We start from the raw sequence: 26,487 nt of genomic DNA, 5'->3' as shown, positions 1-26,487 counted from the left end.
TGTATTTGGTGGCTCTTACAGCCAGCTCTTGGGAGTAATTCTCTAATTTTGCTTTACTGAGGGACCAGTCCCTGGGAGCCAGTCTGGCTCACTAATCTCAAAGAAACTGTCTCCAGTGCCGAGTGATTTTAAACAGTGACTTTTACGATGATTTAAAAATTTAGATATATCTACACACACACACACACACACACACACACACACACACACACACACACACACACACACAACTAAAAAGCCGGGGAGTGCTACCTGGCACTGGTTAGCTTGGTTAGCTTTCTGTCAATTTACACACTGGGAGTTTTTCATTTTGCTATGTTCTCATACATTAAGTTTTTACAAAAGAAAGATAAAGTTTTCTTGAGATGGGAAAAAAAATATCTGTTCTTCTGAAGCCATCTTCACTTGGAAAACATTCTTTTTCTTTCGGTTTTTCTTTTTCTTTTTTCTTTTTTCTTTTCTTTTCTTTTCTTTTTTTTTTTTTTTTTTTTTTTTTTTTTCTTTTCTCAGTCAGCAGAATTTGCCTGCTAACTGCAGCCATGAGAACCACATTCTTCCCGTGGGGTCAAGTTAAGTTCTTACAAGCTAGGGAAAGGTCACGTTTGTTGTTCGTCTTTCCACCTACTCAATTTTGAGGGGCAACTTGTATTATTACCTCTCTTCACCCAGTTTGATTTATGATCTTGGAAGTCAGGTCATTCTTTCCTAGGTTGAAGAAAGAAATGGGGGGGGTGTGTGGCTCTCCTTGAGCTAACACCTGATAAAATATCTGAAAAGGTCCCTGTAGACCTTGACAGAGACACATAACTACTTCAGCCCAATCTGATAAGGCAGCCAGAAAACTTTATCAGAGGAAAATGTAGCCTGCCGTGGTGCAGCTCAATGGATGAGCCTTTTTATCTGAAATGACAGCCTTCAGACGATAGGGAAAGCTGCAGATAAGAAACAAATTGAATTGTCCCAAATCAGATCCGATTGTCTGCCCCTGCTTCAAACTGCCACACCTGCTCGGATGGGTCAATGAGCACCTCTTGGCATGGTCCCCCCCACCCAGGGGTCTGAAAACATTGCAAAGTGGTGAACTTTGAGACTTCTGCGTTTATTCTGCGATTATAATTAACCTGCTCGCCTGTTGCTATCGATCAGCTCTGAGGAAAGGCGATAGGGTTTGACTGCATTTCTGGAAGTAGTACTGGAAGTTTAAATGGGGGAAAAAAGGAAGATAAGTCCATCCAAAGTTGGGAGATCCCACAGGACATAGCTTATAACCCAGAAAAAGTCCCACCCATCCTAAATGTGTGATTTTTTTCATTTCTCATAAAAAAAAAAAAGAAAGAAAGAAAGAAAAGAAAAGAAAAGAAAGTAGTCTGTGGCTGTTCAGCACAAAGTAAAAGACAGCAACAAATACCACTCGCCGAGGCATTTTTATGACTGTAAATGTGGACTTGCTTACCTGGCTAGATTAGACTTGTTAGTAAGGAAGGATATTTATTGTATTTATATTTATTTACTTTGGTTTTTCAAGACAGGGGTTCTCTGTGTAGCCTTGGCTGTCCTGGACTCACTTTGTAGCCCAGGCTGGCCTCAGTCTCACAGTGATCCACTTGCTTCTGCCTCCCGAGTGCTTGGATTAAAGGCATGTGCCACCACGCCTGGCCTTAGGAAGGATATTTTAAATACAGTAAGTTGAGTACTGGGCTCCTGCAAAAATGCCAAAAGCCAGAAAACCAAATTCAGTTCACGGAGATAAGAAGTTTGAATATCCTGGTCCAACGCAGATTAGAAAACAGCAATAGATAAAGCCACAGGCCACCTGCCAATCCCTTATGCAGAACAACCTTTCCCAGCCTGGGGTTTCATTTCTAGTCTGCAACCATAGCCCATACTTGTCTTTATTTTGAGAGAAAGAAAGAAAGAAAGAAAGAAAGAAAGAAAGAAAGAAAGAAAGAAAGAAAGAGAAAGAAAGAGAGAGAGAAGAAAATAGTAAAGAAGAAAAACAAAACAAACTCAAGTCTACTTTTCCCCTTTTCCTTCTCTGCCTACCACAGCTACCTCTGAGGCAGCTGGTGAAGATGAAGAAGAGGTAACAGATTTCCTTAGAAAGAGTTTTTGAGAGCACCATGCGGGGAGGGTGGGCAGCCAACAACAGTCAGTCAGTCCCTCTAGAGTTAGAAGAACACCTAGCTCTGAATTTGGCGGATCTCTCTCACGTTCTGCGGACCAACTTCAGGATGTGCAAGGCCGGGGCTCCTATTGATGCGCGCAGCCCTTGTCAGCTCTGAGTGGGAACCGTGGGATGGGGACGTAGGAAGACCCAGGCCCTGCAGAGACACTCGCCTGCACGAAGCAAGGAGTCTAGCTGGAAAGCCACCGTGTAGAAGGGAACATGTCAGTCAGCTGCCATGAGCCTGGTGGTTCTGGATGGCTCAGCGAGGCAGTGTGGGAGGAGGAAGCTGTCGATATAAAGAGGTTTCTTTTTGTCCTAAGGAGGAGCTCCTCCTGCTTGCTGCCAGGCCTGGGTGGGGAGCACAAGGCTTTCTGAGTATCACTTTCTTTCCAGCGAACAGAGACCAGCACCCCCACCCCAAGGACAACGTAGCAGTCAGTCCTACTCAGCTGAGGTCTTCCAACTTCTGCTCACAGTGGGCTATTGTGTGGCGAAGGCTACCATCTCTTAAAAGGCTGCTACTATAGGCATGTTCACAGACAAGACTATAAATAGATATTTTAACATAGATTAAAATGGATTCAAGGTCAACTTCTATTATCCCTGCTCATATTATTTTCCTGTTTTCTGCAGAAGGTGGCAAAAGAGCAGTGGTATAGCCAATAAAATGTGTGAGTAATCCACTCAGAGACTGCGCCACGAGGCCTCGTCATGATCTACCAAAGGTCAAACAGTTCCCTGGAAGTTCTTCTGGGCAGCAGGCCAGCTCAAAAGAATCAGGCTGCTAGAAAAGGCAAGGAGACCCTCACAGTCCCCTTACCCCTCCAGCAGAAGCAATAAAGAACCTTTGCAGTGCTTTCTGTTCTAAATACAGCACCACGCCTTAACAGTGGCGTGCATGTGTGTGTGCACGCGCAAGCACGCGTGCGTGCATGCATAAGACAGACAGAAAGACAGACAAAGAGAGAGAGGCCAGAGGGTGATGCTGGTGTCCTCCTCAGTCACTGTCCACCTAACTTCCCCCCCCCACACACACACCTGGGTTTCTCTGTGTAGCCCCGACTGCTCTGTAGATCAGAACTGTAGATCAGGCTATCCCCAAACTCAAAAGATTTGCCTGCCTCTGCCTCCAGAGTGCTGGGGCTAAAGATGCGTGACACGAATGCCCAGACCACTTAAATGTTACAAAATTTAATTTAATTTATTTTGGAGAGGGGATGCACCTGCCATGGTGTGTACGTACAAGCTGAAGGACACCGTAGGGAAATGGGCTCTCTCCTCCCACCATGTGGGTTCTGGGATGTTAGCTCAGGTTGTCAGGCTTGGCGGCAGGCGCCATCTTTCTGGCCTTCATTTTTGAGATGGAGTCTCCCACTAAACTGGGAGCTCACTGATTAACTAGACTGGCCAGTAAATGACAGTGGGTAAGTGAGCTTGGCTTTTCCCTCTCCCCCTGCCCCAGCACCAGGGTTACAGGCTTGAAACACTGCTTTATGTGGGTACTGGGGATTTGAACTCAGGTCTTCATGCTTGCACAGTAGACACCTCACCATCTGAGCCATCTCATCCAGCCCCAACTCTTATATTATTATTGTTACTTATTATTATTATTATTATTATTATTATTATTATTATTATTATTATTATTATTATTATTCTTAAAGGCTAGTTTAGGTGACCAGTTTAAAAGGTTGGTGGTTTTCCAGCATGTACTTGTCTTAACATCAGCTGTGGGAGAACCAGAAGTGGTCACTAACTGCCAGGTACCAGAAGGTTTGCTCACAGGCTAGAAGGAGACAGAAAGTAGAATGGAAGGGCTGGGGAGGGGAGGGGCCGAGGAGCTGGTGCTGTTCTGCAGGATGAACAACATTCTGGAGATCCACTGCACAGCAACGCTGAGACCCGACACTGAACTGCACGTGTAGAATGTAGGATGATAAAGAAAATCTTATCGGACCAGCGAGATGGCTCGGTCGGTAAGGGCACTCCCTTCCACGCTTTAACAACAGGAGTTTCCTCCCCAGAACTACACAGTGGGAGGAGAAGACAGACTCTGTGGCAAGTTGTTTTTTTGGCCTTCATTCATTCGTGTGTGTGTGTCTGTGTGTGTGTTTGTGTGTGTAAGGTAGACATATATATCTATGTATATGAATAAAAATAACACATTTGTTCTTGTTTAAATAAAATAATTATTATTTATTATATGTTTAAAAACTACATCAAAACTAAATTCCACCAGAGTTCAAATGTACTCTTAAAGATTTAAAATTGTGTTTTTATGCGTTTATTTATTGTATATGTGTATACAATACACATATTGTATTGCATGTGCGCGTGCGCACTCGTGTAAAGGGGTTGTTCAGACTCAAGTTGTCAGTCAGACTTCGTGGCAAGCTCATTTACCCACTGAACCATCTTGCCTGACATAGTGTGTTTATTATTTGGTAGAATTATAAAACACAAAAATGGTTAAGCTGGCCAGACAGTGGTGGCACATGTCTTTAATCCCAGCACTTGGGAGGAAGAGGCAGATGGATCTCTGTGAGTTTGAAGCCAGCCTGGTCTACACACACACACACACACACACACACACACAGAGAGAGAGAGAGAGAGAGAGAGAGAGAGAGAGAGAGAGAGAGAGAGAGAGAGAGAGAGAGAGAGAGTGTGTGTGTTCCAGGACAGCCAGGGCTACACAGAGAAATCCTATCTCGGGGTGTGGTGGGGAGGGGAGGTTAAGGTGACCAAAAGTGTTTTCAGTTATACAGCACAGATGGGTAGAGCAAGCTGCTTTAGCTTCTTTCTTCTTCTACCCCTTAGGCTCCCCATAGACAATCAATGTTACCAATTCTTTGCCTATAGCTTGAGGAAGGTTTTCAGAGATAATTTGTGTATTTGTTCAAATGAGTACAATAGTATTTCCCTGTTTCTTTTGACACCAGGAAGAGTGCTGCCACACCTCCAGCACTTGCAAGTGTCTTGGAAAGGATCTCATGGGGTCCAGTGGTGACTCCCATCATCCTCTATGCTCGGGTGTGTGTGCAGCATATGAACACCTTCCCCTGATGGTGTGCATTTATGCTACTTCTGGGCTTTGTTATTGTGGATGAAAAAATATGCCGCAGTATGTACCTCAGACTTAATTATTTGGAGTTTAATGCTCCTGTCAAGGCTATCTGGTGTGATTTGACTGCTTTACCAACGACTCTCCACAAAGACGCTACTAATGGAGGTTCCCACCCATAGGTCCCCAAAATCTCACAGCATGTTTGTTTTCTTATTGCATTTAAAGAAGAAGGGGGAAAAAAATAACAGGGAAGCGAACAGAAAGGGGCATTATCTAGAACTGTCTCCTGAACATATTCCGCCAGCAAACGTGGCCTGACCTTTTCACGGGACACAATCCGGCAAGTGACAGGTGTCGCTAGAGGCAGAGACACACCCCAGGCCACCTCAACGCACCTTCCCCATTTAACTGGTTCTCCACTTAGCACCGCAAACCAGTTCCCACTCTGATTGACCTGCTCAGGGTGGCAACCGGAAAATTAAACAGCTTTGATTTTCTTGAAGACTGACAAGCTGTTCTTGAGCCGAACAGGCTACTTCAGAGATCACAGAGGTCCCTGTGAACCAACTGGCCCTGAAAGCAACTGGCCTAATTGATAAAGCAGTTCCCAAAAGACCCAACAAACACTATGGCATTTTCCGCTGACCTCAGACACACACACACACTCTCTTTCTCTCTCTCTCTCTCTCTCTCTCTCTCTCTCTCTCTCTCTCTGATAGAGTGACACCTTTTTGCTTTCTGGATTGTTCAATACTGCTGAGCATTACACACACACTTATTTCCTTCTTTTATTCTCATCAGGGCCTCAATTGACTCCATTTCCTCCCCCCCTCCCCCCTCTCCCCAATGCTTTAAGAATAATAGGATTGCTTATTACTCTAAGAAACAAAAGAATTACTTTCCCTTAGTAAGTTATAATTCTTAGACATCTCAGTCAACAGCTGTAAGCATATCATACCTTTCACGGTCTTTTTATGTCTAATGCCTCTCTCTCTCTCTCTCTCTCTCTCTCTCTCTCTCTCTCCTTTTTGCTTTAAGTCTGAACATGCCTTAACAGGTATAAAAATCAACTAGACTGGGCTATGTTATACACACAACATAAGTCTCCTACTTTAACACTATATCTCATGGTGGGACGACGGCTCAGAAGTTTAGAGCACCTTGTTCTTCCTGCAGAGGACTTGGGGTTTGAACCCCAGCAGCCACACGGTGGCTCACCACAACCACACACTCACAACTCTCTCTCTCCAGGGCACCTGCTAGCCTCTTCTGGCCTCCAACTTCACTTCTAGCACCGGACACATATGGGATACACATACCTGCAGGCAAAGCACTCATACATATAAAATAAATAAATCTTTAAAAAAAAATTATTTTTAAAGAGTACATCTCCGTGAACTTTGCAAACATCGTCAGCATTCTTGGCACTGCATTCTTTAAAAAGAGATGGCCGTTTTCCCCTGCTGTAGGAATGTTACAGCACACACATGCAGCCCCGGGGATATAAGAACCGCTTGACTAGCTGCATTGGAAGCTAGACTTCTAAAGCCCAGTAAAACCCGAAGACAAGGCACGGCCCACGCTGTGCTTCTACACAGCCACAGCCATGCACGTACGCCAGTATTCTCAACCCTAGCACCTGCTCACCGAGAGCAGCACAGGCTCAGAGCCCGGCTTTCTCTCCGGTGGTCCCACGTGTCGAGAGCCCTCACTCTTCCTGCTCTCTCTGCTCTGAAACTTTCCGAGTCTGTCTTTTTTTTCTTTTCTTTTCTTTTCTTTTTTTAAGCAGGGGGTTGCTATGTAGCTCACACTAGCCTTGAGTGCTCAGTGCTCCTGCCTCAGCCTCCTGAGTGCCGGGGTCACAGGTGTATGCCACCACACCCATTCTGTGTGGTTTGACCAGGGCAGGGCAGAGTCCTGGGGCAATTACCTCCCAGATCTCTACTCAAATATTTGCTACGTGCCCAGCATGTGCCAGGCACCTATATGAGTAAGACTCTGTACCTAACTAGGTAAGGTCACAGAATTCCATTATTGTGCCTAATTAATGCTTCTAACAGTCGCTCCAGGGTCCTGGGTCTGTTGAACTTGGAATGAACTAAAGTTCACATACGTTTACAGTCAGGGCACAGTAATTTCTTTCTTGCCAACTTTGTGTCTTTTCACACGTCCCTGCTGGCTTTTATCATCTCGATTTCTGCCTTATTCCAATAGCCAGCACAGCAATTTGTTGGCTGTTGGCTGTTAATACCAAAACAGTCCAACCTCCTAGAAAAGAAAATGGCATCTGCTTATTTCTCCTCAACACAAACTAGAAATGTCTCAGACTTCTGAATCGATCTCTGAGATTCACCTTCAGGGTGAATCTATGATTGAAGCAAAGCACGAACTGTGTTGTATTACTGTGTCGTATATTGTATATGTACATATGCGCTGAGTGAGGGAGTGCACTTGTCTCTTTCTCTCTTCCTTGTTTTTCTGCTTTGTTTTTGTTTTTGTTTTGAGACAGGGTTTCTCTGTGTAGTCTTGGCTGTGCTAGACTCACTTTGTAGACCAGGCTGGCCTCGAACTCATAGTGATCCGCCTGCCTCTGCCTCCTGAGTGCTGGGATTAAAGGCGTGCGCCACCATGCCTGCCCCCCCCCTCCTCTTTTCCTTGTTTTAACTGCAGGTCCAGGTTCCTTTCCTAGCAAACAAGACCTAGTGCAGATGGCACCCTAGGTGGACACCTCCAAGGGTTCAGAGGGAGTTTTTTTTCCTGCTTTCTCTGTTTTGTTCTCAGCTCATTTTCCTGTACCTTACCACAATGACTCACATCTTACCACAATTTTCATATCTAATTAAAATAAACAACTAACTATCCTGGCTCATCCGAATGTCATGCTGAAATTTCCAAGTCCCCCCCAATACATTGAGGCATGACAACAGAGTCTCACAATGCCTGCTGTCCTCTCATGACAATCCCAGGCACTTCTTTCAACATTTAGCTGTTAGCCTTAGTGTGGGGTTAAGGATGAGGGTGGGGGTGGGGGGGTGGGGGAGGTAGGGGTGAGTGGGGGGAGATGTCTCCTATTGTTTTGCTTGCTTTATGTGGGTCCTGGAATTCAGGGAACCTTCTTCAGCCCCCATGTACAGTCACACAATGTCACTTCATTTTGTTTTTATATTGAATACAGGAAAGTCTTCCTCTTTGGATGGGGATTTCACTCTTTACTGTATCCAAACACCAAATTCTAACTCTTTTTTTTTTTTTTAATTAGATTGGGACTGCTATGTAGCCCAGGCTACCCTTCCCAGTTCTGGAATTACAATTGTGGGGCAGTTTATTCCTTCTAGGAGTTGGGGTGTGTTGGAGGGAGCTCTGGTACTAAGGATGCAGGCCAGGGCCCTGCGGGCCCACTCCCAACCTCCACCCTGATCTGTCTCAAAGGCCAGAGCCACATTGGTGCACTGACCTTCCTTCCTCTGGGTGCAGACTACTCGGCCCTGCAGGGGAGGAGGACATTGGTAGCCACAAACCCAGCCCTGGCGGCACCACTCCACTGTTAATCAGTTTACCTGTGATGTATATTTGGCTAGACTCCCCTCCTGGGGGACCTTCCATGGCCACCCAGGGCCAGAGAATAACTTTAAACCTCTTCAAAGCCGGAGCCTTCACTCAGGAGACAAACAAGCAAGGGATAGACTTTACTCTTCAAAGTGACAGCAACCGCAAAAGGATTTAGCACTTAGTAGGCAGTCAATAAATGTTAACTTTGTTTCTCAAGTCTGTGCTTCCTCCCTTCCCCAAGAGCCAGCTCTGTCCAAACTCCACCTCCAAGCCTTCCCAGATATTCTACACCCGAATAGGGTCTTCAGCACTTTACAGGAGTACACAGCCACTTTCTTTCCCCCCCATTCCCCCCACTCACCCCAGCCCAAGTGGCCAGGGCCCCTCGGAAAGTTACTTCAGTAGATTGGGTAAGTGGACAAGTTCGTTGTCTCTCTTGGATAGGCCTATTGGCCACTGTTATTGGTAACCTGGCCTTCCTGAGATGAGGAGGCCCTTTAAAAATCTCCACTTAATTTAGGCATTATAAAGAAGGCCCTCTGCCCTGTCCCCAGCCACTGATCTAAGGCGTCTGACCAGGAGAGTGACACCTTAGGACTTCACAGTATGCCTGAGGACTCACTGGGCTAGGCTCTAGTTTAACCCACCTCTGGCGGTCTCCTTTGCTGATCTCTTTCATTATTTCCGGTGTGAAATCACCACCGCCGCCGCCCCTCCCGACCCCCCTCCACTCATCCCCCCCACCCCCCACTCTGTCCCACCGCCGGCTGCCGGCCAGCCGGAAAGTCATCTATCTGCCACCCAGAGGGATCTTCCAACCTGGCTGCCAAATGGCGCAGGTCTCAGATTTGATGAGGACTCACAGGAAGGGATTGGGGGGGGGGGGCTGAATCCCAGGTATCACATCGCCAGACTGCTCCAGCAGACCCAAGAGAACCCAATACCTCCCACTGTCACCAATAGGCTGTGCAGACAAGGCCACCAGTTGCAGAAGGACGTTGCTGGACTCCTGGTAGCCAGGCCACTCATCACCACTACAGTGGCCCACAAGCACGAGCCTCCAGCTTCCAAGCTGCCTTCCTGAAGGCTCCTTGCATCAGAGATGCTCTCCAACCCCAACACAGCTGGGAAAGTTGAATGCCCCAGAGCTCAAGGCTCTTTGATACTCACCGAGATTGGGGTGTCTGGCAGGGTTGGCCCGTCCTGGTAGGCTGTGCAAGACTGGGTTGTCAAAGGGGCCGGCGGAGGCCGCCGCAGCTGCGGCCCAGGACGCACCCACATCGGCCATGTAGGCTGGGTAGGGGCTGGAGTAGGAGCTGGCGAAGCCAGGACGCCCATACTGCTCACGGCCGGCCAGGCCAGCGCTCGCCGCCCCACCGCCACTGCTGTAGGCTGCGGCTTCACGGGCGGCAGCAGCAGCAGCTGCTGCGGCCAGGGACCCAGTAGTCCCCGGGAAGGAGAAGCGCGGGGACACGGGCGGCGGGGTGTAGGCGGCTCCTTCGGCTCCGGCCTGGCTCCAGCCCGGGCTGCCTTGTTGGGTTCCAGGCCCTGCACCCGACGGGGCGGCCCCGGAGCTGCCACCCGAGGTGCCTCCAGACGCAGCGCCCCCGCCTCCGCCCTGTAGGTAGGACAGGCCCAGCACAGAGGATGGTACCCGCGGCGTGGGCACGTAGACCGGCGAGGACGCTGCGCCCGCGCTGTGCATGAAGGCGCCAGGGCCTCCCGCTTCGTAGGCGCCGGGCGGGGGGCCGTGGTTGGCGGCCATGGCCAGGCTTTGGTACATCGCCCCAAGCTCTGCACGTCGGTGTCCTCCCTTTACTTGCAGGTCAAGGAGCCACGGGGGCACAGCAGATCAAAGTGACAAGAATTAAAATGCAGGTGTGCAGAACTGTCACGAAATCGGAGATCAAAAATCAATGGGGAGAGGCCCAACTCGCTCAAAATATATACGAATTAACTCCAACATCAAAGCAGCAATCTCTAGGCTCTGGTTTGTTGGGGGTGGGGTGGGGGGGGTGAAATCCCAAATTGGGTTTGTGGTTGCTCCAGAAGACAGTGCCGGAAAGCCGACTCCACTTAAAGGCCCGGAGGATGGAAGTGCCCAGGTTGATGCTAGGCTCGAACACCTTGCTCAGGTTTTCAGATCACCCACCGGCTGGATGCGCCTACTCCTAGAGTTCCGCCTGCTGCTCGCTCAGGCGCAGCTGTTGGCTCCAGCGGGGCTCCAGCGCAGAAAGTTGAAGCGGGCTCGTTCCCTTCACTGTAGCCGCAGTCCTGAAGGAGAAAAGACAACGGTGAGAGAAGTTCACCCCAAGACTTTCAGAGCCGCTGCTGGGGTTTTCCAACGCTTCTTCTGCACAGCAGAGGAAAGCGCCCTTGCCTTGCCTGGGTTCGGAGGTGGCGCGGTACAGCCGAAAGCGGTGTGGCCTTTGTTTAGTCCGTCAGTGGGAAGTATTTTAGAAGGTAACCTAAGGGACTTGGAGTTTCGGGCATTCAGTTCTTGGTGGTGATCTGGGCCAATTATTTTTATATTGCTTATCAGGAAGGACTTTAATTTTACCTTATTCTCCTAGCACTTTCCCCAGCTTTTTTTGCCTCGGTTTTCTGAAAGTACAAGGTTTTGGGCTCCGAAGATTTCTATCGGCTTCCCGCCCCCTTCCCTCAATTGTCTCCCTACCTCTCCTCAAACATTTTCTTGGCCAAACAAGAACTGTGGATGGGGTGAGGGCGATGGCAAACTTTATAAAAACCAGCAACCCATGAATGTTTTGTTTGTAATGTTAATAAAGAACACCTAGGGGTAGAATCTAAATGTTTATAAATGAGCAAGTGTGGGGGGGGGGGGAAACCGTAAAAAGGATTGTGAAACTCCTTCATCGTACTGTGCACCATGTGGATGTCAACTCAGACAAGCTGCATGTTTCTGCAAATAGTTACATTTTAAACACTTTGCAGACTGCATATGGGGACCAGAAAAGCAGACGGGTTGAACAAGGTCATTTTACAGAACAGGGAAGCACTCAAACTCACTGGCTGTCTTTTTTTCCTGGGGAATTGAAGGTATACCACAGCAGAATTGATTCTTAGTGCTTGACCGACCACATGAAGGATGGCACCCTGTGTTTTGGCATTACCAGAGAATATGGTGTGTTTTAGTGTGTGTGTGTGTGGGGGGGAGGTGTTGTATTTTTCTAACACACCTGTTGTTTCAAGCCATTCTCTCTGCTCCTCCAGTAACTAAAGGTGTCTAAGTTTCCTTATTTCACCGAAGTACAGGTGAGTTTGAAACTTGTTGATGATCAAAGCATACTTGAAGGCAGTTACAGTATTTGAAACTCCCAATACATTTACATTTTCCCCTTAAGAAGCAGCAGCTACTTTTGATTGGTTTCTGTTTTGCAAGACTATAAAATAAACTGGACCCTGAATAAATAACCTTAAACACCTCAGCCCCTCATCTGTAAAGTGCGAATATAAAGGTATCTATGTTTTATTGTCATTGGAGAATTGTGGGTAGCAATTGTAATTTTATACACACAAAACATTCATAATCAGATTCAAGGAACATATACAACAGGCACACAGAAGATTCTACATAATAGCTATTATTACAGATCTCTACTATATAACAAGAGAATACTTGGGATGTAATTTATACTTCCAATAAATCATCATCTTTATTACTGTAAACGTTCTGGAACTGGGCATTTAACATACACATTACTGTTTTTGCACTGTCTTTGTTATTATCTCTAGCAATAATGGAATTATCTCCAAGTATGCAGTCACATGGTGACTGATAAATTGTTTAGTATTTACCTTTTCAAAATACATAATAAACCATTGGCTTGGTGTTTGGATATTTCCTTTTAGCAATACAATAAGCTATTGGCTTGGTGGTTGGACATTTCCTTCTAGCAAATTTGACTGGAGGATGGATACAATAAACCTGACCCGAGGTCACTAACTCTTCCCTTTAAAAAGAAAGGCAAAAAAGTTTAAAACTTCCTAGAAATCTCTGGGCACTAATAAGCAAGTAAGCAGATTTATGTTGATAAAATACCCATTATTCAATTTTTAAACCAAGCCTAATTAATTGCACTTTCTGCAATTTCAACTCAGGAAGTTGTTGTTGTTGTTGTTGTTGTTTTTAAAAGTAATATGAGTTTTCTTTTCTCGATTATATACAGTTAAAGGAAGAGATTTAGAATTCTGAAATTTAATTTACAGGACACTTGTAGTGTTAACTTGCAAGCTTGAAAAAAAAATGCAAGCACTAAATCAGTTTGAGATCTCAAGCTTGTGCGCAGAAGCTTCCCCCAGCTTCAAATGGCTGATATTTTAACCTGAAGTTGGCTTAGGAGAACAATAGAGGGTGGAAAAATTACTCCCCTCTTTCTGGGAAGGCCAGAAACTATTCCCTTAGGTGGAGTCTCACCTGTGATGGGGGCCCAGTGACCTCCAGATTCTCATACAAGTCTAGTTCTCGGCAAAGGCTTTTTTCTTTCCTTTGAATCACTCCACAAAGTTCACCCCAAGTTCCCAAACGGAAAGAAAATACTTTCTCTTTTCACGATTTAGCCCACATCCCTTTTGGAACCTGTTTTTTTTAAGAGTTGGAAAATGGGCGGCGCTGGAATGTGTCCTTTTACAAGACAGCTCGGCTCTAGTCCTGCCACGCTGAGAATGGTCACCAACCAACTTAATACACTAGTCCTCAGTAAATGACGCTTGGCTTGGCCAGACTCCCCCATGCAATTTTGCTTTCTTTGAATGTCCTAAGCGTCCTTCCTGGCCGCCTTCCTTTTCCAAAGGTACGGGAAATAAATTCCCGAGGTGCTTCCCAGAAGCGCGGCCCTCTGGCCCCTCACTACCTTCTCTCTTTCAACCGAAAAGCCCCTCTTTTCTTCTACCTGGTGAAAGTTCACCACCTAGTCATCTCTCGCCCCCAAGATTAACAACTGCCCACTCACTCCCAGGCCATGTCTAAAGGATGCAATATATGGACCAAGGGAACTAGAGGTGGCTAGCCAGAACACCCCCGCTGTCCGCCAGAGTTTCGGCTTGGGGCCGCTTTCACCCCTAGGCACTGTGGGTGGGCATTAGTTAGCTAGCTGTAAGCTGCACACTTCAGTCCCCGGGTCCTAGGCTGGAGGTCGAGGAGGCTGGCTAGAACGCAGAAAGGGTCTGTAGGCCAACAAGCCTACCTCTGAGCACCTCCAGCCCACCCCCAGGTCCCACTGCTGCCTGCCACTAGACATTGCCAGGCCAGAGAACGATCCCCAACCAAAGTGTGGGCTTATGCGGCCTGTCCCAGGTCAGTTGGCCAGAGAGGCTACACGGGCCCTGTGCAGTGCAAAGCATAATTGGAGAGTCTACAAACAGGGCAGATTAAAAGTGTTCAGGATCCCCCTAAACAATCCAAAAGCACCTCAAGAACACCCATTCTTTTTTCTTTCTTTCTTTCTTCTTCTAATCAGTCTCCCTCGATTTAAAGTCCTTGTTAGGCCAAAGTCAAAAGCGGAATAGTCTTTAGCCAATCTGGGGCCACTGGAGTGACCAGCGGCTCCTTTCCTATTAACCTACCTCCCTATTCCAAGTAAACTAGGCGGTGGAACCCTCAGTTTCGCCTGCCCCGGAAAAGATCAGGGAGTCCGAGAACCCTACCTGGCCAGCCTGTGCTGCTCGGAGAGCTGGCGCGATCTCTCGGAGCCCGCAGAGCAGCAGCAGTGGCGGAGCCTCCGGTGGCCACTCTGCGGGGCCTCCGGTTTGTCCCTTGCTCCCGGCGCGGTTCCCCGGGCCCCGCGTTGTGATCGCCAGCGCTGACTGGCCTCAGAGAGTCACGTGCAAGGGCGGGGGGCGGGGGGTGCGCGGCCAGGCAGCACCTCCGCCTGGCCTCCGCCAGCGGGGCTGTTCCCAAAGCTCCCCCGGCAGGCAAAGTCCAGGCGCTCGGATATCTCGGGAAATAAAGCGCTCAGTATGGGCGCCCGGCAGGCTCTGCCCGAAGTCCTTGAGGTCTGCTGCCCTTGCCGAGGATGGTGCTTCTTCTCTTTCTTCCCCACCGTCAGTGGTCCACGTCCAGCCGCGGTGGGCAAGGGGCGGGTCTGGCAGAGAGGAAGGTGACCTCCAGAGCTGGGCTCCTGGTCGCGCTGGTGGGGCACTGGGTCACCAGGCGTGCCTGGCCAGCCTCGGATCTACCACCGGGCCCTTGAAATGCGATTCGGAGAGGGTCAGGAGGCACTAAAACCTGAACTGGACCTTAAGGTCCGTGCCTAGAGACGCAAGCGTCCTTTTCTCCTTCCCACCAGTCGGCGGCGGAGACTGCAAGGCGCCGAGAACGCGCCACTAGCCCGGGAGTTTATGTATTTAAACAAAACGCGCACCCCTGCTACACTGCTTCCAACTCCTGCGGCCTCCTGTCCCTTCTCATCTGTCCCAGTTCTCCCCGTAGCACTCAGCGCCTGGGGTTCAATCAAATGGACAAAGTGGGGGCTGGGAAGCCTGTTCTTCACGGCACAAGCCCATCCAGGCAGGGGCTGTAGTGCCCTCCCTAGATTGGGGGCAGGGAGGGTGTCAGACCCGAATTTGGAGTTGGCGTCAGTGCCTGTAGGCCCTGGCGCAGCGGGGCTGTGAGGGGAGAGTCCCTCAGACAGGTCTAAAGGTTAATAGAGCAATCACAGGGCCCTATTACCGCGTAAAAATAACCCATCGATTACCACAGCCTTCAGCCCCAGATAACAGCAAGCTGGGGCTCTCACGCTTTGGGCTAAACTTTTTTTTTTTTTTTTTAAGGCCACGTCTCTCTCCTTAGCACGAGTTTTTCGTACAAGATTAGAGGGGTCAGGAGGGGGTTGGAATACCACCCGGTAAGAAACTGGCGCTGCTAGAGAAGGCTCAGGATGTCACCCGCTCCTGCAGTTTGGAGATCGATGCAGATTGCCACGGCGGGCCAGTGCAAAGGCAACCCAGGTGCTTGGGATAGGCATGGACGCGAAGCGGACTGAAAGGAAAAACCCGTGGGACTTTGGCCAAGCCGTGGGGATCTCAGGAAAATCCCAGAGGAAGGACCGAGGGCGGCTGCGCGGGGTAGGGTGGGGTGGGGGGAATTCTCTTTTCTAAACCAAAGGAGCCCAAGGCCGAGAGCGGCCCTAGACTAGGAGGAGAGAAAACTGAGGCCGCCAAGGGTGCCGAGCTGCTGAAGGCCTTCGCTCTGGACTGAGTCACGCACCCCGGGTGCTTAAGTCCTTTCGTATCCCAGAAGCTGAGCTCCATGACTGGGATCTCTTCTCCAGTCTCCCACCCATCCTAAACAGTGCCAGGCAGAATCAGGCGCTGCAAGTTAGAGGTCTGGTAAAGTTTTAGGGACCATATTCTGGGCATCCCAAGGGCTGTCTTTGGGCATCAGAGATCCCCTCCCTGGACAAACTTGAATCTGAGACTCTCAGAGGACCGCAGAGAATGGTGTGATCCTTGCTTTATTTTCAAGGACTTCTCAGCTACCCCTGCTCCATGGAAGCAAAGTCTTGGTCTCTCTCTCTCTCTCTCTCTCTCTCTCTCTCTCTCTCTCTCTCTCTCTCTCTCTCTCTCTCTCTCTCTCTCTCTCCTCCTTCTGTGTGTGTGTCTCTGTCTCTGTCTGTCTCTCTGTGTATCTCGGTCTCTCCCTCCATATAGTGATCCTCATAGATTAAAATGTGTTAAGCTTGTGAGTCAGACTTAGCGTTTCCAGTTTTGTTTGTTAACACGAAGCCGAAGCCGAGGCTTAGTGTCTCAGGGAGCGGCCGTATGATACCTCTCCGAGTTGGCCTTGTCCCTGGCTGTTGCCAGGCGCCATTCTCTGCTGGAGGAGCCTTAGCAAGGTGGTGTCCTGCAGCTAGCCTTCTCCATCCTTAGCTGAAAGGTTCTAACATTTTACAAAGAAGATGCCCCAACTAGGGATGCTTTGTTCAATGTGGTTGTTAAACAGTGGGTCTTTTAACAACGCACACCAACAATTCTTAGCTCTTGCTTGCTGTTGGAGACAGCCAGGGATCTCCTGGTTCACTTTTCCTCTCCAGGTCTCCAGCAGGCATCTCCTGCTGGGCGGAGAGCTCAGAGCGCAAGGCCCAAGACGATCCCCTGACTCTGTAAGGCGCCTGGGACAGAGACATTTGTTTCAGCTTCCTGTGACTTAGCCTCCACCCGTTGGGACCCACACACCAAATTTCTCGCCCGGTGTGTGGGCTGGGAGTCAAACCAGACTTGTTTCTTGGGCGCTTTTGATTTTTCCGTCGTTTCCTCCCTCTCCCCTTCCCTCCCTCTTTCTTTCTCCCTCCCTCTCTCCTTCCCTTCCTCCCTCTCTTGCCTCTCGCCTTTCAGTTGCTCCTTTTCTCTGCTGGAAACAGAGGGACCAAGGCGACCTCGACGCGTTGCCAGGAGCGAGGAGCATTTCAAGGCCTTACAGGCTGGAGCTGGGGAGGTGGGGGGTGGTTATCGGCAGCCTCTAGAAGTTCCCAGGCTCCGCTCAGACTAGGGAGGCTGCTGGGGGAGGGGGCCCTGGCACACTGAAGTCCAGACTTAGCTGTTTTAAAGGAGGGTGTCACTGGGATAGCCCGGTGAGGGTGGCCCAAGCTCACTCACGCCCCCCTTTCTGCTGCTCATTTCCCATGGTCTATGGGCAGAACGGACCAGGCTCACCTTCACGCTTCTTAGATCTTTTTGCTCAGGGTGGAGGTTGGAGCACCTAATAACCCAGCCATAGGTCTGAGGTTTTCCGCAATAAGACTGACTTAGGTGAGCAGAACTCCTAAACAATCTTTGCAGAATGAAAGAATAAATTTCATTTCTTCCTCCATGAAGGATCCGGAGACTTAAGCCTATCTCCAAGCTAACAGAAACGAAACTGTAGGCTGAACACAACGTACAGAAGAATTGGGACTCTCGAAGGAAAAAAATAAACAGCAGATGTTGGACTTCACACAGAGACCAAGCGAGGTTTACCCCCACCAAGTTGGGCACCAGTGTACGCCCTCTGGGACTTGTGTAATTTGGACAACATTGATAGCACATTGTCAGCTTTTCTGGAGGCAGATGCCACCCACTCCCACCCCCCAGTTTGGTGGGAATCAACTCTCAAGCCATGCAGTGAGAGAAAAACGAACTCCGGAAAGGCTCCTGAGCTTGGACAATTTCCAGTGTCCTGTAATCGGAAACGGGAGCCAGAGAGAAGACTACAGAAGTTCACCTTGGTCCCATAGAACGCACACCCGGGATGCAGCTGCGCCTCTGTGGGCCTGCAAAGGTATTGGGTTAGACGTGCAAAGTGACCCGCACTGAGCGAATGCTGTGCCCTGCCCTTACTGGGTCTTTCCATTCTCCCCAGCGGAGCCTGGCACCACAGACACCACCTCCTTTCCCTCAATGACTGTCAGCCACCACTGTGAGATTCTGTTCACAAGCACCGGGGCTCAAATCAGAAAATTCGGAGTAGTTGGTCGCATCCCATCTTGTTCAAGGAAAAATAAAGAACCAATTAACCTGAAAGGCCACGTGGGTGTTTGTTCTCTCTCTCTCTCTCTCTCTCTCTCTCTCTCTCTCTCTCTCTCTCTCTCTCTCTCCTTCCCTCCCTCTCCCTCCCTCCCTCTCTCTCCCTCCCCCTCTCTCTTTCTTTATCCCCCCCCCCCCATGCACACTTGCGCGCTTCCTTCAGCCCTGGGCCAACATGAATTCCCCGTTCATACAAACCCCAGAAGCAGCCCTACATTTGCCAGGGTTGGATCTTGAGGAAGTAACCCTTTCTAACAGCCTTGCTCTAAATAACTCTTCAGTGTTACAAAATGAAGCTGTACCTTCCTCACAGATGTCTTGGAGTTTCCAGTCTGGAGGCCAGTTAGTGGCATATTTTACAGTCATTTCTAAATTACAAGTCACTCTCCCATCTTATTTTTCTTTGGGAAACAACATTGTGAATCAAGAATGAGGAAGACAAAGGTTACCATCATTTTAAAAATCACACAGAAAGGTTGGGATTCAAATTCTAGGTTGTAAAATGTGTGAGTCTCCAATCTCATCTTCTTAATACTCTTTATTTATTTATTTATTTAACTAATTTATTCATATTACATCTCAATTGTTATCCCATCCCTTCTACCCTCCCATTCCTCCCTCCCTTCTGCTTTCCCCCTATTCCCCTCCCTTATGATTGTGACTGAGGGGGACCTACTCCCCCTGTATATGTTCATAGGGTATCAAGTCTCTTCTTGGTAGCCTGTTATCCTTCCTCTGAGTGCCACCAGGCCTCCCCATCCAGGGGACATGGTCAAATATGTGGCACCAGAGTTCGTGTGAAAGTCAGTCCCCAATCTCCACTCAACTGTGGAGAATGTCCTGTCTATTGGCTAGATCTGGGTATCTTCTTAATATTCTAAAAGCAGCGATAAAATACTTTTTGTAACAGACATTTTGCTTTTTTAATCTCTACATTTCCTTTATCGAGAGTGTCTAACATTTAAAAATTCAAAATCAATTCAGAACAAAACTGTTTCTATCTCATAATTTAAGAAACTCTGAAAAGCCTTGTGTAAAATTTTTTGCTGAGTTTGTACACAACGCCAAGGCTTTGCCGGTGAGGAGGATGATCGTCAGTCAGGAGTCCCAGTCTTGGCAAGGTCGCCTGCCATCGGGTCTGGGACCCCAGAGCTGTAGTCCTGAAATAGACTTGCTGACACCCCCGCCCTCGCCCATGGCTTCCCCCAAGGACTCCTTTACCCTTCCTTAAGGAAGGGCATCCATCAGGAAAGTAGAAAAAGGGAGTTGCCTACTTCTGGAGTTCCCCGGAAGCGTGGCCAATGGCTCCTGAGACTACCGCCTCAGACTGCTGTCTGTAGGGGCCAGTCTCTTTGGAGATCTAAGGTGCCACCTCTGAGATCACTCTTGGTGACCTAGCACTGCATTCGTTCATGTGTGGGACCTCCTTCTTCCTCATTCATACTGTTGAAGTCACCCAGGACTAGCACAACACCCAGAAACAGAGCACCATCAATTAATTCCCAACGGTGCTATTAAACATCCATTTGATTTATCCATAGGTCGTTTGTTCCTGAAGTTAGAAATTCGTTTGTCTGTAGTTTCTGGCACACATTTTCACATGACCTATAACCCTTATCCCCAAGAAAGTACGCTTGGTGAGGTGAAAACCAAGACTGATATGCAGAGAGTGTTCAATGGGTATTTGTTGAATAGTTGAATTTGCAAGAAAGGTCTGTATGTTTTATTTTGTTAGAGGCAGAGTCCTCCTATACAGACCAGGCTGACCTTAAACACATAGATCTGCCCTGCCCTGGCTCTGCCTTTTTCCCTCCTAAAGCCACGCACCACCAGGCAATAGGGGCTGCTAATTGCATCTCTGGTGCTCCTGGGGGAGCACAAAGCTCTTTTTAAAATGGTTTGGTCCACGGGTGGTAGGTACATGGCCTTCCTACCTGGTCACAGAGGAGGTCCCTGGGGCCAAGTGAAGACACATCTGCAGAGTACTAATCCAGATCTGGTTGCACAGATCTATAATGTTGAATTGCCCACCATCTAGATTATTCCCTAAAATGGGCTAAAAGAATTGATATCTGGGTGTGGATCGCATGGATCCTGGAAGCCAGTTGGAGAAGCCAGCTCAGGCAGCAATGCAGCCATGACTGGCAGGGAGGTGGTGAGATCTTAGAGAGGCAGCCCACCGAGGGGGTGCTGCTGGGTGCATGGCTCTGACACCTCAAAAGGCCCAGATCCATACATCCTGGAGGGAAGGGGACTGTCAGACACCAATACAGGGAGGAAATTGGAAAGTGGGGAGGACAGACAGAAGAGGAAGGAGAGAAATGGGGAGAGACAGAAATAAAGCAGGCAGAGACCAGCAGTTGGGGAGGGGAGGAAAGGTATGAGGTCTAGGGCTTATAAGGCTAGGGAAAGCCAAAAGAAGATGGAGTACAGCTGGGAGGTGGTTGTGAAGGCCTTTAATGCCAGCACTTGAGAAGGCAGAGGCAGGCAGATCTCTGTGAATACAAGGCCAGCTTGGTCTATAGAGCGAGTTCCAGGACAGCCAGGGCTGCACAGAGGGGGGAAAAAAAGGTGGGGTGCATTTTATTTATTCTTGGACATTGTTTTGTGCCCAGAACTTCCAGGGGTGGAAACTTGGGGCTGTCTTGGCTAGATCCTTCCCATAAAATGAAGGATCTGTCTATAAAATTCTATCTATCAAATAGAATGTCAAATGGCAGATACAGTGTGTGGGGACATGGTGGTGGGGTCTTCAGACACACAAAGATACAGAGCCAGCCAGAGGTGCTAAGGGAGGGAACCAACCCAGGACAAGACTATACAGGACTGCTGGGCTTCTCTTTTCAGACTCCACAACTGGACACCGGCACTTCCCCCTGAGGGACTCTCAGCACAAGCACACACCAGGGGAGACCCTAAGAGACTCCAGGGGCAGCACCAGCCTGGACCTACTTCCTCACAGGCGGGCTCCTCCCTCACCCCGAGGTGGCCGGAAAGAACGCCTGCCGACCCCAGCACCCTTCACCTCACCCGTGCAGAGCCAGAGGTGACCCGGAGCCAGAGAAGACGCCCAAGCAGGCGCCGCTACGTGGCGGCCCCAGAGAGACAGGAAAGGGTCAAGGAAGCCCGAAGCCCAAGTGCAAAAACAGCGTCTGAACCGCCAGCTCCAACTCTGGCCCGGCACCAAGCTAAAGGGTTTGGGGGGCGGGGCGGAGCGAGCGGACTGGAGGTAACTCTGTCCCCTCTAGAGACCGCTCACCTCTAGGCTGGCCCTGATTCCCACTGAAGGACTAGCAACAAAGCGCACGTCCATCCACTTTCCACCACTGCAGCCCGTGCCCTTAGAGTGGCGGCTCCTTCTCCTCTCCAGCGTGTCTCAGTCGGGAAATAGCCGGCACCTTGCGGTCACAGAAGGTAGAAAGGGAGCGTGAAGCCGAGCCGGAAGAACTGGGCTCCACGCTCCGGAGAACTAGGGTTCTGGCTGCTGCCACTGGGCACTTACAGTTTTCAGAACTGAATCAGTTCAGACAGAAGCTTGGCACTTGCTTCATGGCTAGTTTCAACATTTCCTTCGTTGCTTAGATGAGGGACAGGGTGCACTCTCCTTAAAACTTGAGTTCTTCCCCAAAGAAGCTAATGAATGACATTTTTTTTTTTTTTTTTGGTTTTTCGAGACAGGGTCTCTCTGTAGCCTTGGCTGTCCTGGACTCACTTTGTAGACCAGGCTGGCCTCGAAGAATGACAAATTTCTAAGGCGCAAAGATTTGAAGGGAGAATAGCCAAGGAGCGAAGAAACCGCGAGTGAAATGGGTACCCAGGCACTCAGCTCCCGGAGAAAAGTACCCAGCTCCAGGCAGCAGCCTCTTCTTCCCATTTCAACAGAGAGAGTAGGACCTTTCCTTGGGGAGAGGGACAGGATCCAAATTTGCCCCCCAGGATGTTGCCAGAGATGCCCGTTTCCTGATGCCCACTCTGCTTTCCAGTGGGCGGGGTGGAGAAGTACAGAGCAGCTAGTGACTTTCATATGCCCTTAGTTAAGCGAGATTAATTTCTGAATATGCACTGGGGGGACTAGTTTGCTCCAAAGCTAGTTCCCCCACTCTCCTCCACTAGCTGCCTTTGCTAGGGACTGTGCCATTCTTGCTCCCTCTTTTGAAGGTTGTCAAGCAGGGCCACCATGGAGTAGGATGAGCTTTCTTTATTCTATTTATTTATGCATTTATTTTTTGTTTTTGTTTTGTTTTTTGTTTGTTTGTTTTGAGACAGGGTTTCTCTAGCTGTCCTGGACCTTGCTCTGAAGACCAGGCTGGCCTCAAACTCAAGAGATCTGCCTGCCTCTCTGTCATGAGTGCTGGGATTAAAGGCGTGTGCCTTTAATTAAGAAATAATAAACAAGATCTTACGTGGCTCAGGGAGGCCTCAAATGTACTATGTAGTTGAGGACAGAGGATGACCTTGAACTTCTGATGTTCTTGCTACTACCTTCAGAGTCCTAGGATTACCAGGGTGGGCTGCTTCATCCAGTTTCTTTTATCTGAGTTGGCTTTGAACTCGGAGTTTCACACATGCTCTAGCTGAGCCACATGCCCAGCTTCTCAGTGTTTTCTTTCATGGACCAAAAGGTATCACTGGTATCTTTTTAAAAAACCTACAAGTTTGTTCATAATTACTCCAAACTGGGAAGCTCAAGTGGGAGACAGACAAACTGTACGTCCAACTGTGTGATGTGATAGGGTTCAGCAACAGGAGTAAATGATTTACAACTACACCCAAGGACATGGATAATTTGAAATGCATTTAATACCATGAAAGAAGATTCAAAAGAATATATATATATTGAATATATATATCTTTTGAATATATATTCTTTTGAATATTCTGGAAAAAGACAAAACCGTAGTGGCTAAAGACAAATCAGAGTCAGCCAGGGCCACAGGGCGAGGGAGCATCACATGAGGGTATATCAAAGGTAGAAAATTAGGAGCAGTATTCAGGCTGTTCCGACATGGTGATTGTATTGGTCTTTGCCAACACACAGAGCACTCTAGACAATAAAAGGAATAACTTTACAATTTAGAGAGCATATGCCAATAAATCTGACAGTAAAAAACAGAAGAAAGAGTGTTCAGGAGGCGAGATAAAATTCTTCAGTGCCTCTTCCCCTCTGCCTTGTTCGCGGTCTCCAGGGAGTTTTACACCCCTGGTACATGTTTGACTCCCACTTGCAACACTCCAGAAGAGTGATTTAGATACACAGAAAGCTCTGGGCTTCTTTTTAAGGGATGCATACTCTGGCCTTGGTCCTCACCCATTGCTTATCCTGTCTGCACAGAGCTGGCTACAGGGGGACACTGACATCCAATACACACACACACACACACACACACACACACACACACACACACACACCTCACACACATATTTCATAGAAGACTGTACAGAAGAGGGTAACACAGCAGCTGGTGTGATCCTACCCTAGCCGCTTGAGAAGCTTGCTATTGCAGACTCACTTTCCCCAAAGTCCCGAAGCCAGCAACCCCTGGGCTACCTGGGAGAAGTACACTGGGGCTTGGAAGCCTGGACAGTCAGCAAGACTCTTTTTTTTCCCACCCCTGCAGCCAAGTTCTGTGTGAGGCAAGTTCAAAGCTTGAGGGCCTAACAGGTTTTCTACCTGCTAGGGGTGCTCAATAAGACAAAGAAAAAACCACTGGGAGCTCAGCCTTTTCCAGTACAAGACGATGTCCTGCCTCCCGAGGTGGGTCTGTAGTTCTGCTTGTGCTAGGATGCCCTGCCACTGTCATTACACCCAGGGGAAGTTTATGAAAAGTTGTATCCAAGACAACCTCAAGCTCCACAAAACATTGTGTCCCCTGTTAGAAATGAAGCGGTCTTGGCTTGGTCAGTTTCTGGGCTGGGGTACTTCATCCAAGCCTCTGGAGGGCTTGCTAACCAAGCAGTGGGGAAATAAAAGGTGAGCTGGGAAAGAAAAGAACAGAGTAGTGCAGCCGTACAGTGGTGGTGCACACGCCTTTAATCTCAGCACTCTGGAGGCAGAGGCTTGGTGGATTGCTGTGAGTTTGAGGCCAGCCTGGACTACTAAGCGAGTCCAGGACAACCAAGGCTACACAGAGAAACCCTGTCTCAAAAAACGAGAGAGAGAGAGAGAGAGAGAGAGAGAGAGAGAGAGAGAGAGAGAGAGAGAAACAGACAGACAGACAGACAGACAGACAGAGACACACACAGAGAGAGACAGAGACACAGAGAGTAGTGAAATGGGTACTGGGGTCTGTAGCTGAAACACCCTGGCCCATCCACATTTGAGGGGAGAGGGGAGAAAAGGAAAGGCTCCCTATGGGGCCACACCAGCTTCTAACTGTCTTACGAAGGCCTGAATAATAAAATCAGGGCTGTGGTGTGAGGCTCTCTGTGGTGGGGTGAGACTGATTGTGCGCTAGGGAAGACGACGACGCTAGCTTTGCAGGTGTGAGGACAAACTCAAGTTGCTACCATCGACCTGTCCTCATCAGTAAGGAACCGAGTCCTGCAAACAGAATAAGGAACAGATAAGTATGAGGGGCTAGCCTGTTCCCTTTCGTGGGAGGAAAGGAGTGCGAAACTGGAAATGCTAAATAAACTCAAAGAATTCTTCATTTCCCTTGAAATTGAGTCTCATGTAGTCCAGGCTTTGAAATTCTTATCCTCCTGACTCCACTGGCCAAGTGCAGGGTGCTGTGGATAGAACCCAGCGCTTCCGGGATGCCAAGCAAGCTCTCTACCCATTAAGCTGCACCTCCAGCTCCAGAAACGTATTATTTTTAATGTGTAGGTGTTTTACTGATAAGCGGCTTAGACCACTCCGCTTGTCACACGTAGGTCACGACTGGACCGAGTGCCAGCGTGGCGGATGGCTTGTGACCTGGGTCCCCCCAGGTGAGGAGCTGAAGGCTGGCCTCAAGTTTCAGTCTCGATACAATCGTGAGGCCCCAGATGTGCCGGCACCGGATCGGGCCTCTGTTTCCCCACCTATGCAATGTGTGGGTTGCGCAGATCATTTCTAAGCAATCTGAGTCCTGGGGAGCAGAACGGGGAGATTCTCTGTCAGAGAGAATAGCGCTGCCTGCCACCCAGCGGCGCGAGCACGGAGCATCTCGAGCCTCCCGGAGGCCGTGGCTCCCGCCCCGCGTGCCCAGCGCCCTCACCGCCAGGCATGATGGATGGCTACGGAGCCGGCGGCCTGTCAGGTCTTATTGATGAGGTGCGTGCTGACCGCCGCCGCCTAACCCGAGGCGGCGGGAGGCGAGTGCAGGCCGGTGGGAGGGCGCAGACTCGCCGGCGCTCGAGGTCAGCCCCCGGCCGCCGGCAGCGCCCCATTGGCGCGCCCCCGGGCCCGGCTCGGGGGCGCTGGAGGCCGAGCCTGGCGCCCCGCTCGCCGGCCTCGCTTCCTTCCCGACCCAGTGAGCCCTGGCCTCGGTTCTTCCCGCTCTGCAGCGCCGCCCCCGGCCAAGGCTGATTCCGCGGCGTGGGATGCCTAGCCCTCACCACACCAATGACTATTGTTCATGCGTGTGTATACAATGACAGATGACAGATAAGATAGGCCAGTAACTAAAGACAAGTCTATCCGCAGGTGAAGACAGCAAGGTCTCTTTGGTCTCTACTGGAGCAAGCATTCCTCAACTCCAGCAACCCTCCACCGTCAGAGGTGTAGCAGAAACAACCCTGAGGGTCTCTCTCACTGTATGCCAGCTCAGAAAGGCTCGTGGAGGAACAATGCCACTGAGCCAGAGTCTCCTGTTAGTCATGGTCACATGATCCCAGATACTTTGGCCCACTGATCAGTTCTGGGCCAGCCTCTCTGACAGGACCCTGGCTTTTTCCGTCCAATCCAAACAATGTAATTAGCGTCCAAAGGGTTAACAGACTTTTTTGAGTCACTGAAATTTTGGTGGCACAGCTAGCCCTGTAGCTGGCCATGACTAGGGGGTCTTCAGTGGTCATCAACCTGCTTCTCATTTCAATAAATCCCAAGAGCGAATACTCTTTACTTTAATGTAATGCCCAGGGGAAAAGGGCTGGCAAGAGGGACATGGGCCTGAAGGCCAGGGAACCTGGTTTAGCTTTTATCCCTCACAGACAGTTGTCCCAGTGATCTGCTCAGCAAGGCATGGAGGTGGGCAGGTGGAGG

The 26,487-nt window shown here is 49.3% G+C and overlaps 1 protein-coding gene across 3 annotated transcripts in view; it reads right to left on the bottom strand.

The window, feature by feature from the left end:
* The window catches only part of GATA4 (GATA binding protein 4), a 64,107-nt gene that overhangs the window by 24,897 nt on the left and 12,723 nt on the right, over positions 1-26,487 (bottom strand). Inside the window, exons 2-3 of one of the 3 annotated variants that reach the window (XM_084767112.1) lie at positions 14,448-14,987; positions 9,951-11,054 (exon numbers count right to left, since the gene is read on the bottom strand). In XM_084767112.1, coding sequence (XP_084623238.1) covers positions 9,951-10,563 — 613 coding nt within the window. In that variant the 5' untranslated portion in view covers positions 10,564-11,054; positions 14,448-14,987. Of the gene's footprint in view, positions 1-9,950; positions 11,055-14,447; positions 15,156-26,487 lie in introns of those variants that run through there. The other 2 variants (XM_084767113.1, XM_084767114.1) reach the window with 2 other exon arrangements.

This window comes from Acomys minous (assembly GCF_964271855.1).
Source record: "Acomys minous genome assembly, chromosome: 18".
NCBI classification, from domain to species: Eukaryota; Metazoa; Chordata; class Mammalia; order Rodentia; family Muridae; genus Acomys; species Acomys minous.
Note: the sequence above shows the minus strand (reverse complement) of the source record. Positions and strands in the feature narration are given on the sequence as shown.